This window comes from Artemia franciscana, chromosome 14, assembly GCF_032884065.1.
Source record: "Artemia franciscana chromosome 14, ASM3288406v1, whole genome shotgun sequence".
Taxonomy (NCBI): Eukaryota; Metazoa; Arthropoda; class Branchiopoda; order Anostraca; family Artemiidae; genus Artemia; species Artemia franciscana.
Genome location: NC_088876.1, coordinates 2,507,027 through 2,524,612, shown reverse-complemented (window position 1 = coordinate 2,524,612; position 17,586 = coordinate 2,507,027). Strand labels below are relative to the sequence as shown.

The following is a 17,586-nucleotide window of genomic DNA, read 5'->3' as shown; positions in this document are numbered from 1 at the left end:
CTCCGCTTTCGGTAAGACGTGTTTCTGTAAGACCTGCAATTGACACTTTATTCTTGCGAAGTTCTTCAGAGAGTAGGTTCTTTGACGCAGGTTCATTCAAAGTCAAGACATTCCAGGTGGCTATTCGTAGCCCCCTTCGGTCCATAAGGTTCAGTCTGTCAGTCTTTCTGACGTCGTCAGCATGTCCATTGACGCGCGATGGTCGAGATCTTAAAAGGGAATCCGGGTCCGAGGCTATATTGTCACTTTTCGTAGCACTTAATTTTCGGGTGGAGGGTCGCTAGCCCAACCGACCCTAGGCCTGGAATCTGATTAGAGCTAGGTTAAGAGCTAGGTTTAACCTAAAAATAGGTTAGCCTATTTATAGTGCCTTTTTAAGAGTCAAACTTGATTGGAGGGCATCAAGCCCCCCTTCCAATCCCTCTTTTCCCCAAACGTATCCATTCAAAATTCTGAGATTGCTATTATGTCTTATATAGTCAAGAGCTAAAATAATCTATTCCCCGCGGGGTTGACAAACCTCCCACTGCCCCAAAGGCAGGCGCCGTAAGTCATGCAAGCTATCTATTGCTCATATATAAGGTTTTCATCGAAGGGATAATCGTATAGACTTTGGAAACCTTCGTTCGATTTAAATTAAAGGTTCCAGCTCCATTTTTTTAAGTCAAGAGTAATCAGATGGTAGGTAACCGCCCCCTCCCCACCTTCCTCTGCCTTTTATCTAACTTCGTTCGATCGAAATTTTCAGCTAGCCGTTTTGTTCAAAATAGTCCAAATGTCAAATAGCTTTGGTTCCAGGTATGGGCCCCTCCTCCACCCCTGGCGAAAGGCCTGTAGGTTATACTAGCAGCCCATCGTTAAAATATAAGGATTCTATGGAAGGCGTGGTCGTATAAACTTTGGAGGAAGTTCCTTCGATCGGAAACCGAAATTTATCGTGCCCTTTTTAAGAATGGAGAATTATCAAAATTAACAAGCCCTTGTGCATTTTTCACTCAAATACATCATATGAAATTAGGAAAGTATTGTAACTTAAGTAAGTTGTCCATTATTAGAAAATAAGTCTTTAGATGGGGCTCATTTGATCAGAAATTAAAACTTTTAGTTCTTCTGTTAAGAGTCAAAAGTGATCAATGGGCAGTTAGCCCTCTCCCCACCTTCCCAAAGGTCATCCGGTTAAAACATAGAGGTAGTCGTTTTGTTCAAAATAGTTCAAAGGCCAAATATATATGCTTCCACGTTTGAACTCCTCCCAGCCCTGGGAAAATTGCTTTGAGTTACGGAACTTGCTCATTGTTAATTTGTTACTTTGTTTACTTTGATACCTTGTTTACTTAGATGTTTTCTTTACTTTGATACTTTGGTACTTTGATACTAGTTTTGATACTTTGATGAAAGTTTGATGTTGAAAAACAATTGATTTTGAGATAAAGCATTTTCCAAAAACTTGAAACCATTTGCAAACAAAGAGGAACAAAAATAAATTCAAAAAAACTTTCCGAAAAGACGTTTCTCAAAAAAGAAATTAAAGGCAATATTAAACTTAAGATCAGTAGATACAAATACCTGTTAAAATTCAAATTACTATCGACAAGAAATTACTTTTAAATAATAAAAACCCAAAACGAACGGAGCTTAAATAAACAATCATAGCAAAAAAGATACAACAAGTACTAATCTAAATGAATAAATTACAAGAATATACTATTAAACAGCAATTGAAACCCAAAACACACAGAAATCAAATCAAAATCATATCAAACAAGCATATAAATATAAATAGAATAAATAGATATAATATAAATGAATAAATAGGTATGGAAAGGAGTGAAACATAAATCGAATATGTAAATTAAGCTTTAAACGAAAAAAATCATTACAAAAAAGAATTTAGGATATTCCTCCTTCTTTTCCTCTTTTCTCATTGTAAAAGCCTAAAACCTACTGCGTCATTGGTGCTTTACTGAAAACTATAATGTCTTGTACAGTCTTGGAAAGTACAAAAAAAATTAAACTGAATATTTGATATGTAATGATATCAATTGTTGAAAGACAAACAGTTCAAGATTTTATCTCGCCGTAATTTTTATTTCAAAGCTGTAATAACTGGAAAAGAAAATATTTGTAATATAGTCTGTTTGTCAGTGAACATCCAATGACGGAGTAGACTTTTACAGTTAAGGGAGGGGACAGTATCCAAACTCTTTTTTGTAGTGAAACTATATTTGTCTTGAACAGTCTTGGAAAGAACTAACAAAATTAAACTGAATATTTGACATATAATGATATTAATGGAAGAAAGCTCATAACTTCATAACTTAATCTTACTCTAATTTTATGTTTATTTTTAATATTATAATAAATACAAAAGGATACATTTGTAATATAATTCGTTTTCAGTAAAGCGCCAATGAAGGAGCAGGTTTTAGGCTCTTACAGTGAGAGAAGGAGGCAAAACTCAAACTCTTGATTGTAGTGACTTTTGTTCGTTTCATGTTTGATTTGCATATTTAATTTAAGTTTTGTTTGTATTAAGATTTATTCATTCGTTTATATTAGTACCTATTGTATGTTTATTTGCTATGATTGTTTATCTAATTTCTGTCCGTTTTGGGTTTTATTTATTCTTTAATAGTAATTTCTTGTTTTTGTATCTGCTGACCTTAAGTTTAATATGGCCTTTACTTTTCTTAGAAATACTTCTTTTTTGGAAAGTGTTTTTTTTAATTAACTTAAAAAAACAACACTGTATAAATGTAGACTTTTCTAGATACTCCCATATGGCACCATTGTACGAAATTTTCCCCTGAAGATAATACCCACATTAATTCTATCTTCCCTTAAGTGTTCGAATCAAACAAATATTGATTTCTAATGAAATATGTCAATACTTGGATTTTTCTCAATAAAATGCTTTTCAATGTAAGTTCTGCAGAGCTGCCAAACGCACAAAGGAACTTGTCAAACTGATGGAGCATTTTCAACAGTCAATTAGGCAAATCTTTCCTGAGCGAACATTCATGAATGACATTTTACAGTTCCTGGAAATATGTCTGCTATCCCACAAAAGTTATTACCTTTAGTCAAACAGTTCGTGGCAACGGCCTGTAGTAAGGAGCGATCCGGCTCAATGGTAACCGAAACTAAAAAAAAAACGTAATTTTTTCCCCAGTATATACACCAAAAGAATTGGATTTTTATGCTGGTTTTGAAAAAATAAGCTTTATCAAGTTTAGTTTTACCAATTAAAGTTATGAACCTGAGAAAAATTGCCTTATTTGAAATAAAAAAGGGGAACAACCCCTAACAGTCACAGAATCTTAATGAAAATCACATTATTAGATTCAACGCATCAGAGAGCCCACTATAATGGGTTCAAGCTCTTATCTGTAAGGACGAGGAATTATACAGTTTTTGCCAAAAGAAAGATCACGGATGCGTGTTTGTTTGTTTTGTTGTTGATGGGTTTTTTCCAGGGGTGATTGCATCGACCCAGTTCTCCTAGAGTGTCGTTAGAGGGCTCATTCTAACATAAGTTAAAGGTTCTAGTGCCACTTTTAAGTGGCCGAAAATTGGAGGGCAGCTAGGGCCCCTCCGACGGTCATTCTTTCCCAAAGTCACCTGATCAAAATTTGGAGATAGCCATTTTGTTCAACATAGTCGAAAATCTAATAATATGTCTTTGAAGACGACTTAATCCCCCAGAGTCTCTGGGAGAAGGGCTGCTAGTTATGAACTTTGCCCTTTGTTTACATATTGTATTGGTTATTGACGATGTTTACTTACGTTTTCAGGGGTTATTTTTTCTGAGGGGGGATGTCGGGGGTTATGTGAGAGGATCTCTCCACGAAGAAATTTATCAAGAGGAAGAGAATTTCCCTCAAGAGAGCGCTGGATTTTCGAGCATTATTTAAAAAAACAATGAGAAATTAAATTAAAAAAAAGTTATTTCAACTGAAAGTAAGGAGTAACACTAAAACTTATAAGAAACAGATATTATTACATATATGAGGGGGTTCATCCCTACTCAATATCTCACTCTTTACGCTAAAATATTTTAAGTAATTTCACAAGAGATATTTATTCTGATTAAACGGCCTTTGTGATTCAGGGGTCATTCTTAAAGAATCGGGACAAAATTTGAACTTTATTGTAAAGAACGAACCCCATCATATATGTAATAAAAATATATGAATATAGAAGTTCGTTACATAAGTTAATTTGTGAGTATATTTATGTACTCACGTATATTTATTACTAAGAAAAACGTTCGTAAATAAAATTTAAAGTTCTAGTGACCTTTTTAAGTCCCCTCCATCGCCCCTTTTTTCTCAAAATTTTGAGAAGACCATTTAGCCAAAAAAAGTAAAATTAATTTGCAAATTTCGTTTTAATTATTCATGTACGGTGAGCCAAAATCATAACATACATTATTCAAAAACGTTCAGAAATTAAATATAAAAACAAGTTTTTTCAACTGAAAGTAAGCAGCAACATTAAAATTTAAAACTAACAGAAATTATTAAGTATATGAGGGGGTTCGTCCCCTGGTCAATACCTCGTTCTTTACGCTAAAGTATTTTTAGTAATTTCAAAATAGCTTTATATTCTATTTAAACGGCCGTTGTGGTTCAGGGGTCATTCCTAAGGAATTGAAACAAAATTCTAACTTTGGAGTAAAGAAGGGGGTATTGACGAGGGGGCGACCCCCCTCACATACGTAATAAAAATATAGAAGTTTGGTACGTAAGTGAATATGTATGTTACGTATATTTATTACTAACAAATACGTTCGTAAATAAAATTAAAAGTTCTAATGGCCATTTTAAGCAACAACGAATTGGAGGGCAGCTAAGCCCCCACCCCGCCCCTTTTTTCTAAAAATTATCAGATTAAAACTTTGAGAAAGCCAATTAGCCAAAAATCAATAACATTAATATGCACAATTCTTTTTAGTTATTCATGTTCGGTAAGCTAAAATCCAAAAATGTTTGAATTAATTCAAAAATGTTCAGAAATTAAACAAAAAAAGTTGTTTTTTTACTGAAAATAAGGAGCGACATTAAAACCTAAAACGAACAGAAATTATTCGGTACATGAAAGGGGTTGTCGCCTTCTCAACAACCTGCTCTTTACGCTAAAGTTTGACAATTTCTCATAAGTCTAATTTTTAAAACAATAAAAAACTTCAGCATAAATAGCGGGGCGTCGAGGAGGGGACAGCCCCTTTCATATACTGAATAGTTTCTGTTCGTTTTAAGCTTTAATGTCACTCCTTACTTTCAGTTAAAATAACTTTTTGTTTATTTAATTATATGTAAAGGCCTGATGAATCTAAGTAGGACCGGTATGAAATCTGTAATTGAAAACATTATGAAACTATAAATATAGGCATGCAGCTCAGTCCATTTAACTAGAGGAAAATATGCCTTCAAAAGTATTTACAAGTACATTTAACCCCTCTTTCTGACAAAATATCTCAAATTATACCATCATTTACCAGGCTAACACGGTAAAAACATAGAAACATATTACAGCCAGATTAACTACAAAAGGAATTAATATTCAAGGATTAACTACTTTATTAATTGAGGTTTAATTAATTAAGGATAATTAATTAAACAGGGATACGAATTAATTAAGGATTAACTACAAAGAAATTAATTTAACACACACACAGCATTATGCACTTGAAAAACTTTATGCTCTTGAAGGCTTTGTAAGATCCACAAATAAACCTTCACATGGCGCTGTTCTTCGAGGATGGTGATCCCCAGAAGCCTAACTGTTGATTCGTTATGAAGGAAGTTTAACAAACGAAATTCTAGGGCAAAGACCTAGGCCCGAAGCTGAGTGGCAGTACACAAGCCTTTAAATTTTTTGGGGCCTGGAACCATAAACAATTTTAAGAAACAAAAGAAAAGCACTTGAAATAGCTTTGATTGGTACACTATAGTCTGGAACTAACTTCCTATAGGAAATTATTTTGACAGAAATATTGGTCTTCGGCTCTTATAAAAGTATAATATGAAAAAAACTTCGTTTTCTTAAAGAGTTAAAGAGGCTGCGTCCCAAAGTCGAACCTTAAAACGTACAGGAATTAGAAGAGGCAGTTGGGGGGCTGCTGCCCCCCCAAACCCCCCGCTTTTAAAGACTCTTTTGTACAGGTTTTTTTTGTGGGGGGACTTCATTGTTACTAATTACTAGTTTCGGCGCAATGGTTCTCCTGTCCTCTTGTGTTTAACATTTTTCGAAGTTATTCCATTATTCATTCATTTCAATTTTTTGTTAATTAAAAGAGGGCCTTTCCGAAGCCAAGAGCGGGAGGTTAGCAAAAAAACAAAAAACCTGTACAAAAGAGTCTTTAAAAGCGGGGGGTTTAGCCAACTGCCTCTTCTAATTCCTGTACGTTTTAAGGTTCGACTTTGGGACGCAGCCTCTTTAACTCTTTAAGAAAACGAAGTTTTTTTTCATATTATTTCTGTACGTTTTTCTACAATCCATGGTGGATGTAATTTAATAATTCCTGTACTTTAAATCATTCCCCGCTTTTAAATCATTGTATAAAATAGAAAAAAAAATAGATAGAATGACCGAAATGTTTCTTTTGCTCATAAGAAGCTAATATTCTGTTATCTCTCAAATGATAAGCTGTCCAGGTGTTATCAAAATTATACACTTTTATTTTGATGTTGTGAAAAAAACCGCCCGTAAGGGACTTGAACCCTTGACCCGAGGATTAAAAGTCCCACGCTCTACCGACTGAACTAATCACTTGCATGTGTGTAAACATAAGTTCTAAATAATTTTTAAAATTTTCAAATTAACATGGGCTCTTATGGATAAATGCGTTAATTAAGTAGCTAATGCGTGGTTTCTGGAAAACAGGGAAGGAGTTATCGGATCGAGCTGAAATTTCGCGGATAAGCTCCTGAGCCGTAGGGGACCTTAACTTGTGAATTTCAGCCCGATCAGACAACGTTAAAAGGGGGGTGGGTTTGGGGGTCGAAACTTTCGGGGGGTTAAGATTTTCCTACGAAACTTTCCAGGAAAATTACTCGGAGAATTCCGCGTCAAATGAGTCTTCGTACACCCAGATCCGATGTCGGCTGTGACCTGTAGGCGTCTAGGAAAAAAAAGAAAATGAACATTAAGTGGCTATGCGTGGTTTCTGGAAAACAGGGAAGGAGTTATCGGATCGAGCTGAAATTTCGCGGATAAGCTTCTGGGCCCTAGGGGACCTTAACTTGTGAATTTCAGCCCGATCGGACAACGTTAAAGGGGGGCTGGGGTTGACGGGTCGAAACTTTCGGCCAGATTTTCCCCATGAAGGAAAAGTTGGAGGGGGATGAAATTTGGCAGGTTTCTTAGTTGGAGCTCGGGCTACGAAATGCATCCTTCCCCATCCCTCTGCGACCACTGGAACCGAAGATCGCTTAACATTGTCGTGGTTCGCCTCTTTATAGAGGCACGAGTGTGCCTCCTTGAACGAAGTTTTTTTCATATTATTTCTGTACGTTTTTCTACAATCCATGGTGGATGTAATTTAATAATTCCTGTACTCCTCGTATAGGGATTAGGACAGGAAGTTGGGTGGCTGCCGCCCCCCAGCCCCCTCGCTTTTAAATCATTGTATAAAATAGAAAAAAAAATAGATAGAATGACCGAAATGTTTCTTTTGCTCATAAGAAGCTAATATTCTGTTATCTCTCAAATGATAGGCAGTCCAGGTGTTATCAAAATTATACATTTTTATTTTGATCGCTATGTCCAAAAGCCTATAATAAAGAATTTATTCTAAAAATGCCTTCTCATATAGGAAACATCTTTAGGTAATTATAGTAAATTATATATTATTTATCTTATTTAGCAACTATTTATATAAAATACGTAAATATCCACGGTTCATTAAATCATTGTATAAAATAGAAAAAAAAATAGATAGAATGACCGAAATGTTTCTTTTGCTCATAAGAAGCTAATATTCTGTTATCTCGCAAATGATAAGCTGTCCAGGTTTTATCAAAATTATACACTTTTATTTTGATCTTGTGAAAAAAAACGCCCGTAAAGGACTTGGACCCTTGACCCGAGGATTAAAAGTCCCACGCTCTACCGACTGAGCTAACCACTTGCATGTGTGTAAATATAACTTTTAAATAAGTTTTAAAAATTTCAAATTAACATGGGCTCTTATGGAGAAATGGGTTAATTAAGTAGCTAATGCGTGGTTTCTGGAAAACAGGGAATTTCGCGGATAAGCTCCTGGGCCGTAGGGGACCTTAACTTGTGAATTTCAGCCCGATCGGACAACGTTAAAGGGGTGGGATGGAGTTGGGGGGTCGAAACTTTCGGGGGGTTAAGATTTTCCTACGAAACTTTCCAGGAAACTTACTCGGAGAATTCCACATCGAATGAGTCTTCGTACACCCAGGTCCGATGTCGGCTGTGACCTGTAGGCGTCGAGGAAAAAAAAGAAAATGAACATTAAGTGGCTATGCGTGGTTTCTGGAAAACAGGGAAGGAGTTATCGGATCGAGCTAAAATTTCGCGGAAAAGCTCCTGGGCCCTAGGGGACCTTAACTTGTGAATTTCAGCCCGATCAGACAACGTTAAAGGGGAGCTGGGGTTGACGGGTCGAAACTTTCGGCCAGATTTTCCCCATGAAGGAAAAGTTGGAGGGGGATGAAATTTGGCAGGTTTCTTAGTTGGATCTCGGGATACGAAATGCATCCCTCCCCATCCCTCTGCGACCACTGGAACCAAAGATCGCTTAACATTGTCGTGGTTTGCCTCTTTATAGAGGCACGAGTGTGCCTCCTTGATTAAGCTTCTAAATCATAAACTTAGAAGAAAGTCGTTTTAGTAATACCAAAGATTAGACAGGGACCTCATACCATGGATCACCGAGGCTACACTGATAAGCTCCCTCCAGAGCCTCCAAAGACATCTAATAAAAATGTCGACATAGAAATTGTGTTCAAAATAGTCCAAAGATCCATTAAATATACCTCCAAGAATAACATGAACCCCAAAGATCCTTGAGCGAAGACCATAAATTGGCATTAGGCAACCAAGTTGCTTGGTGTCTTGATAAACTTAAGCGTCTGAAAATCCCATGCATTATTGAAGGGAGCTCAGATAGCTCAGATTGGAAGTGCATGGAGTTCGTCCGGAATGAGGCAGACTCTGTCTGCTGACCGCGTGCCTCTGGATATGGGGTTTCTCTCCTTATTAAACACTCCAATCAGGACGGCCCAAATCTCATGTACCTATGTGGCGGGTGGAGCTCACCCCTGGAATCTCAGTACCTAGGTTTAACCAGCTCTAATCATATTTCTGGTGTAGGATCGGTTGGGCTTGCGACCCTCCACCCGAAAATTAAGTACTACAAAAATTGACAACATAGCCTCGGATCCAGAGCCTCAGCGCGTCAACGGACACACTGATGACGTCAGAAAGACTGACAGACTAAACCTTAGGGACCGAAGGGGGCTAAGAACAGCCAACCGGAATGTCTTAATTCTGAATGCACCTGCGTTAACGAACCTACTCTCCAAAGAACTTCGCAAGAATAAATTTTCGATTGCGGGTCTTACAGGAACCAGTCTTACCAAAAGCGGAGAAGAGCGAATAGGTAACAGTGACTCATTGCTCTGGTCCGGAAGAAGCACGAGAAGAAATGGTGTTGGCCTTGCACCGAATAGCGTACAAAAAAGACCTTACTTTTACACGAAAGCTGTATCTGACAGATTAGTGAAGTCCCACTTTGGACACAACATGGCAAGATTACTGTCATCGTATGTTATGCCCCGACCAACGATTCTGATGATGTGACCAAAGTGGATTTCTACTCTGCTTTGTCCAGATGCCTTGTGACAGTGCTTCCCTCATAATATAACTGTTCTCCTCGGTGACTTCAATGTGACAGCGCGCGATGATATTGGTGTATGGTACGGCACGGTTAGTCCGTATCCCCCGACTCACTTACCGACAATGGGCTTCACCTACTTGAACTGTGCTGATCTCACGACCTTTGCATCGAAAACACCTACTTCCAACGTAAAACTATTCATCAGTACACGTGGAGTAGTAACGACAGTCGCACAAAGAAGATGATTGACATACGTCATTATTTCCGAGCGCTGGATATCATTGGTGAAGAACTGCAGAACTTACAGATCAGCAGAGCTTGGAAACACAGACCATAGGCTTGTGTATGCCTATTTCAGGTTTCACCTCCATGCGTAACGATCGGAAAGAAAACCCGTCGCTGCAGATATTAGGTAATTAAAGGGGCCAGATACTCGCCAGAAGTAAAGTGTTGAGATATCGAGTCGCTTCGAGCCCCTTGGCTCACTTAATATCAGCAAAGACATCTGGAAGCATTTTAAATCACAGACCATCGAAGCAGCAAATCTAGCACTTGGCAGGAGGAGTTACCAAAAGAAATCATGGCTAACTAATGAAACACTACAAGTCATGGAGCAAAGACGGAAGGCAAGGCTTCTTTGGGACATGACCACGCATCGAAGGGTCAATGGAGTTCAGAACAGATTCATTCACCAGGATAGAATCCAGTTTGTTGCAAGGAAAGCCAATGAAACCAAACTAATTAGAAAAAAGAAAGACAGGGGTAGCCTATTCAAGCATCTCCAAGACCTCTTGGAAAATAAAACTCCCACCATGGGTCCCGTCCTGTCCAGGGATGGGACACTTCTTTCTGATGCAGGTTCTTGTCTTGAGCAGTGGAAGGACTACTTTTGTTTGCTCCTCAACAATAATAGCCCGTCTGTTCCTCCTAATGATATTCCCATCCAACCTTGCAGTCAAAGACCTGAAACAGATGCTCCTCCAGACGAGCCTTTCAGCCCCTCAGAAATCAGATATGCAGCAAAAAGGCTCAAGAATAAGAAAGCTGGCAAACTGTTTTCAATGGTCCTGCTGGATCAATATTGGAATATCACTCGAAAAATCCGGCGATGGGAGCAACCTGGTTTTATGTCGGACCGTTCCACCATCGAGCAGATTTTTACGATTCGACAGAAAGAGTCCCGACAGAAAGTATTTAATGCCTTCGTCAACTTCCGTGCTGCATTTGACTCAGTCGATCGAGAAGCTCTTTGGTAGATTCTAGAGTTGACTGGCCTACCCGAGAAATATTGCAGACTTCTCAAGGCACTGCACCATGGGACGGAGAGTTGTGTACAATTAAATGGTCGGTACAGCCCGCTCTTTCTAATCACGACAGGGGTGCGCCAAGGATGTGGAGTGGCCTCAGAGCTCTTCAATGTTATCGTAGATTACATTATGACCAAAACACTTCACGTCTCAGCTTTGGGCTCAAATTTGGAGATCATTCCATCACAGATGTTGATTTTACCGATGACTTGGCCATTCTGGCAGATTCCATGAAGCAGCTGCTGGAAGCACTTCAAATTCTATGAGAAGAGGCTGCCAAAGTAGGAATGCATATAAACTGGAACAAAACTAAATTATGGCCATAGAACCGTCTTCTCCTACTGTTCACTCTCCAGTTAGTCTGGACAGCATCACTGGCATCAAAGTTGTTCAAGACTTCACCTACCTGGGCTCCATAATCTCTTCTAATGGCTTGCCTCCCCCTGAGCTGCAAGCAAGATTATCCAAAGCGTCTTCTGTCATGGGCAGACTGAATAGTCACCTCTGACGAAAACCAAAAATCAGTCGTACAACAAAACTGCGGATCTTCAACACTCTAGTCGGCTCTGTGATGCTTTACGGAGCTAATAGCATGGCATGGTATTTCATACGAAGAGCCTGAGGAAATTTTGAGGGCCTAAGATGGTCTGACTTCGTCAGCAATGAGAAGTTTCTGCAGCTCACAAGGTAGTCTCAGTTTTTGACTCAAGCAGTCGAGAGAACCTTGCGTTGGTTCGGGCAACTGCTTTGAGTACCACCACATCTATCCGCAAAGACAATCTACGACTTCGACCCATCAAAGCCGGTTAGAAGCAACATCGCGGCCGACCGAAGAAACGTTTGTCTGACAGCCAGTCGGAGTTCATGACGATGGCAAACTTCAGACCGGGCGACAAATACATACTCACCATGGACCGAAGCGGATGGAGGAGTCAGACGTCACTCTCCACGCCAAGCAGCGCCCGGCAGGAGACTTAAGTCAAAAAGTGAGTAAGTAAGCTCAGATAATTCATCAGCACGTATTTCTCTTCTGCTTAGTCTATTTGATGATTGGTTTGGAACACTTTAAAAATATCGTATCAACACTTGCGTTATATTTATGCATCATCATCTGCTTCAAATCTCGATCACATGGTCGCATCCAAAGATATCGACTCATTGTTAGTTTTGTCTGAACATCAAGTTTCTGGTCATTTACCTATCTCAGTTAGCTAGCTCGTTCCACTTTGAACATACGATATTCTAGAATCAGTTAGGAAAGGTCCCAAGTGAAGTTTTCGTCGGGATTGTAGTAAAATTAATCATCCGTTTATTATCGAGAGTTCAGATGAAGTTCTTCACAATATCTGCCTTCCTTTTCAGCTTTTGCCGAGAAATGTGGAACTAAAACAAAAAAAAGGTGAGTTTATTGTTTATTTGCAAAAAATTGTCTCAGTTTATTACCAGCAGAAAAAATAGATGTTTCAATGGCTCGTCTTCTTCCTGGTATTGTCACAAAAACATCCCAAAATTTGGTTGTAGTAGAAGTGTATGATAAAGCAAATGTATGGTTCCACAGTTGGAATTAGGACCATTCTTTAAAACAGATTTATTTTGCCTTTAAAACTATGAAAATAACGGCCCTAACAGAATCTTGATATTACATTCCCTACTCTCCTAATAAAGGTTCTAAGGACGTATTTTTGCAGGGACGAATATCATTCTAGAAAATTTGTTTTGCGAATATGTAAAAAAAGGCAGTTGATGGATAGAGTGCTAACCCTACTTCACACTTTCAAAATCATTCGATAAAACAGCTTAAAGTAACAAACAGTAAATGAAAACCGACCTTTGTAAAAAGATTAAATAAAAAAAACGAGTTTTTTTTTAACAGAAAGTAAGGAGCGACATTAAAACTTAAAACGGAAAGAAATTCCTCCATGTATGGAAGGGGCTGTTCCATTCTCAACACCCCGCTCTTTACGCTAAGGTTTGACTCTTTCTCATAATTCTACTTTATTAAGCAGTAAAAAACTATTAACTGCTATATATATATATATATATATATATATATATATATATATATATATATATATATATATATATATATATATATAAATATATATATATATATATATAAATATATATATATATATATATATATATACTTATTAAGCAGTATATATATATATATATATATATATATATATATATATATATATATATATATATATATATATATATATATGTTTTTAACTACGTAAACCTTGCGAATATACAACATTCTTTGCTTTCGCATTGTCTGTGCATATAAATAGATTGTCAGGTTTACCGACTCTTGAACATGCAACATATAATTGTCCATGGAAAAACAATCCGTATTCATATCTATACCATATTTTCTAATGATCGACCTTGAGCCTTGTTGATGGTGATTACTAATCGAATATTCCCTGTGTCCCGTCGTCATTTATATATCCCCCCCCTTTGCCCTTCCGGCGTCACCGTTTTAGTCGTGTCCCGGTGTCCCGGTCGTCATTTGTGCCCCAGTGTCTCGGTCTGTAATTTCTCTTTGAGTGTTCCGGTCGTCATTTATATTCCCTGTGTCCCGGTCGTCATTTGTGTCCCGGTGTCCCGATCTGTAATTTCTCTTTGAGTGTCCCGGTCGTCACTTATATTCCTTGTTTCCTGGTGTCCCGGTCGTCATTTGTGTCCCGGTGTCCCGGTCTGTAATTTCTATTTAAGTGTCCCGGCCGTCATTTATTTTCCTTGTTTCCTGGTGTCCCTGTCTTAATTTGTGTCCCGGTGTCCCAGTCTGTAACATTGTAAAGTCTAGAATGGCTCTCGTGGTGCAGCCAGTTTAACTTTTCCTGAGGCGCAACACATTCCCATTGTTTCACCATTAAATTTCAAGGCCTTGCTATAGGGACAAATTTTAGACATAGTCCCGATTTGAACACATCTACTCAACCTATAATCATCGACTGGGCTGTACCTGAATGCCAGTCGAAAATTTTCAGGTTGCTCTTGTGATTCCTCGGCACGCTTTCTATTGGTGATTTCTCTATTAGCCGCAAGTCTATTTTCACGCTGTTGTTGTGGTTCCTCGCCACGCTTTCTTTTCTTACTTTCTCTATAAGCCGCAAGCCTTTTGGCATGAACTCTTTGAGCAGCTTCCTCGGCTATTTCTTCTGAAATTGTAGGTTCTTCTCTCATTTGGGCGCAAAGTCTGTTTTCACGCTGTTGTTGTGATTCCTCGGCACGCTTTCTTTTCATACTTTTTCTATTAGCCGCAAGCCTGTTTTCACGCTGTTGTTGTGATTCCTCGGCACGCTTTCTTTTCTTACTTTCTTTATTAGCCGCAAGTCTTTTGGCATGAACTCTTTGAGCAGCTTCCTCGGCTGTTTCTTCTGCCATTGTAGGTTCTTCTGTCATTTTAAGACCTATATTAAAAATTTCTATTTGAAAGGCCTTCTTATATTCTTATAATGACGCCATATACAAAGCCTTTGATGTCATAACAAACATGACGTCAGTCGACAAACAACTTCATGACGGCATAATGCTCAATCCTTATAATGACATCAGCCGACAAACATGACGTCATTCGACGGGCAAACATGACGTCAGTCGACACACAAACAACTTATCTATATATATAAAAATAAGTTGTTTGTTTGTGTTTCTGTCGACTGACGTCATGTTTGTGTGTCAACTGACGTCATGTTTGTCGAGTGACGTCATTATAAGGATTGAGCTGTATGTCGTCATGAAGTTGTTTGTCGACTGACGTCATGTTTTTCGACTGACGAAATTACAGACCGGGACACCGGGACACAAATGACGACCGGGACCCAAATGACGACCGGGACACCGTGACACAGGGAATATAAATGACGACCGGGACGCTCAAAGAGAAATTACAGACTGGGACACTGGGACACAAATGACGACCGGGATACTGGGAATATAAATGACGACCGGGACACAGGGACACAACTGCGACAGGGACGCGGGGGGCACAGGGGGATATATAAATGACGATGGGGACACAGAGAATGTTCGATTAGCAATCACCATCAACATAGCTCAAGGGAAATCATTAGAATAATGAGGTATAGATCTGAATACGGATTGTTTTTCCCATGGACAATTTTATGTTGCATATTCAAGAGTCGGTAAACCTGACAATTTATTTATATGCACAGACAATGGGACATCGAAGAATATTGTATATTCGCAAGTTCTACGTAGTTAAAAACGTATATATATATATATATATATATATATATATATATATATATATATATATATATATATATATATATATATATGTTTAAGTTTTTTTCGAAAACATCTCCGTAATTTTTAAGCTGTCTCTTTTTCTTACACTACCTAGTTTTTACTCTATCCAAACTCTCAAAACTTCAGAGAAAACATTAATTTTGAGAAATTTTTTATTTATGATAATGACCAAAATATATATGACCAAATATGATAATATTTTGTCAATAAACGCTATTGAGAATATCCTACGAGGCAATGAGTTATTAGGACTGCATATCCTTGCTCCCCAGTGTCTACCTGGATTTCTACCTGGACCTTTTAGCACTTTGGACAAGGTTACCTTTAAGGTGAGCTTTTTAGTAATTCAAATATAGACACACAAGTCATCAGTATAATTCAAGTTTAAGAGAGGTTTACTTGGCTCTCTTATTTTAAAAGCTTTTTTTGCGGATAAAGTACCAAAAATAAGAAAATGATTTTGTGTAACAATTAGATATAAATATTACTTGGCTCTCTTATTTTAAAAGCTTTTTTTGCGGATAAAGTACCAAAAATAAGAAAATGATTTTGTGTAACAATTAGATATAAATTTGACTGCCAGGTAAATAATTCAAATTCGGCAATCGGCAGTTTTGACAAATTTTCTTTGGCAAATTGTCTTAGCTTCAGCAATAACAACTTCAGCTAAAATCATAGCCATGTTTCTAGGTCATTAGCTCCTGAGTGTATTTAAATCCTATTACCCCTAATCCCACGATGTAAAGCTTAGTTGTTATAAAAACATCAAATAAAACCAAATAAAACGACCAAGGTAGGTCACCGTTTGAATTTCGGCCGCTATGTCTAACAAGGAAATTTTCTAAATCTCTCTATAAAGTTTATTGAAGCAAGGACTTCTTGGAATAGCTGTTTAAGATTTAATGAAAAGGAAACAATTTTACTATATTTGTCAGTATTTTTTTTTAATATCAAGATTGTATTTTTCTTTTTTTTGAATTAATTCTTCGTACCTTCTTTTGTGTTTGGGTTGTAAATAAATAAGCAGGTTATTTTTCAAATAAAAAAATTTCATTTAGCGACAAGTTTGATGTATTAATAATTTTTTTTTTAGATGAAACTTTACAGGCCGTGGAAAGAGACTTTTGAACTATTTTTCAAACAAAAACGATTCGTCCACTTTAGACGATTTGAAGAATTTAAAATTTTGTTGCCGAAAATCAATATATTATTGTCCTTTAGCCATGATTTATGACACCAAAATAATGAGTCCTTTTGTTGATGATCCGAGCAGTAGCGACCACCTTACCATCAGCGCTGATAAACTGCTGAATCTTTTTGATTTGTTGATGACCTAAGTGACAGTGACCACATTACCAGTAACGTTGATATTTAAATCAACATAAGAAGCCTAACACAAGAATTTTTTTTTCTTAAAGAACTCTTAAAGTCCATTAGAGAACTTCCTTCAGGAAACATTTAGTAAAGTATACGCGTCAAAATATTTGGATACTGAACAGATTTCTTAAACTATCTTATGTCAATAATGGTTTCAATTCACTATCAATTTTAGGGGGGATGAAAAAATGAGGGGGGGATCATAAAATTGCCCAAACAATTTGTCCTAGGGCTGATAAAAAATCAAACACAGCTCTACATATATCTTTATAATACCTATGTGCCATTTGGTGGAAAGGGAAACCAACCAGGACGCAATAGCATCTGAATCTCAGCTGTCTGAAATCGAAATCCTGTTAAGTCTTCCAAAGTAAGTCTTTCAAAGAGCCGTCTATCTTTTAAGCAAGAAGACTTTATTCATGTTTGACAGAACTATCCATAAAGACAAATTTTTCAATTTGGTACAAACAGGATTACACTAAAGGTCTTCCTAAACCAGGACATTTACTCCTTTGAATAACTAGAAATCCACCTTTGTGAAAGTTGACTCCTGCTAAACCAAGCATTAGAACACTATACCCTTACCTTTTCGTCGTGACTTGAAAAGCTGACTCTTTCCGATTTATTGATGACCTGAGCGACTGCAATCACATCATCCTCTACGTTGATAATAGGCATGCATAGTAAGGAATCGACATGATAACCGGTGAGTCTATCTACTGCGTCACAGTATCTTTCATCCTG

The 17,586-nt window shown here is 37.6% G+C and overlaps 1 protein-coding gene across 1 annotated transcript in view; it reads right to left on the bottom strand.

Moving 5' to 3' along the window:
* The window catches only part of LOC136035178 (dual 3',5'-cyclic-AMP and -GMP phosphodiesterase 11A-like), a 263,712-nt gene that overhangs the window by 119,435 nt on the left and 126,691 nt on the right, over window positions 1–17,586 (bottom strand). Inside the window, exon 7 of the mRNA XM_065716750.1 lies at window positions 17,428–17,583. Within this exon, the coding sequence (XP_065572822.1) occupies window positions 17,428–17,583 (156 nt within the window). The remainder of the gene's footprint in view (window positions 1–17,427; window positions 17,584–17,586) is intronic.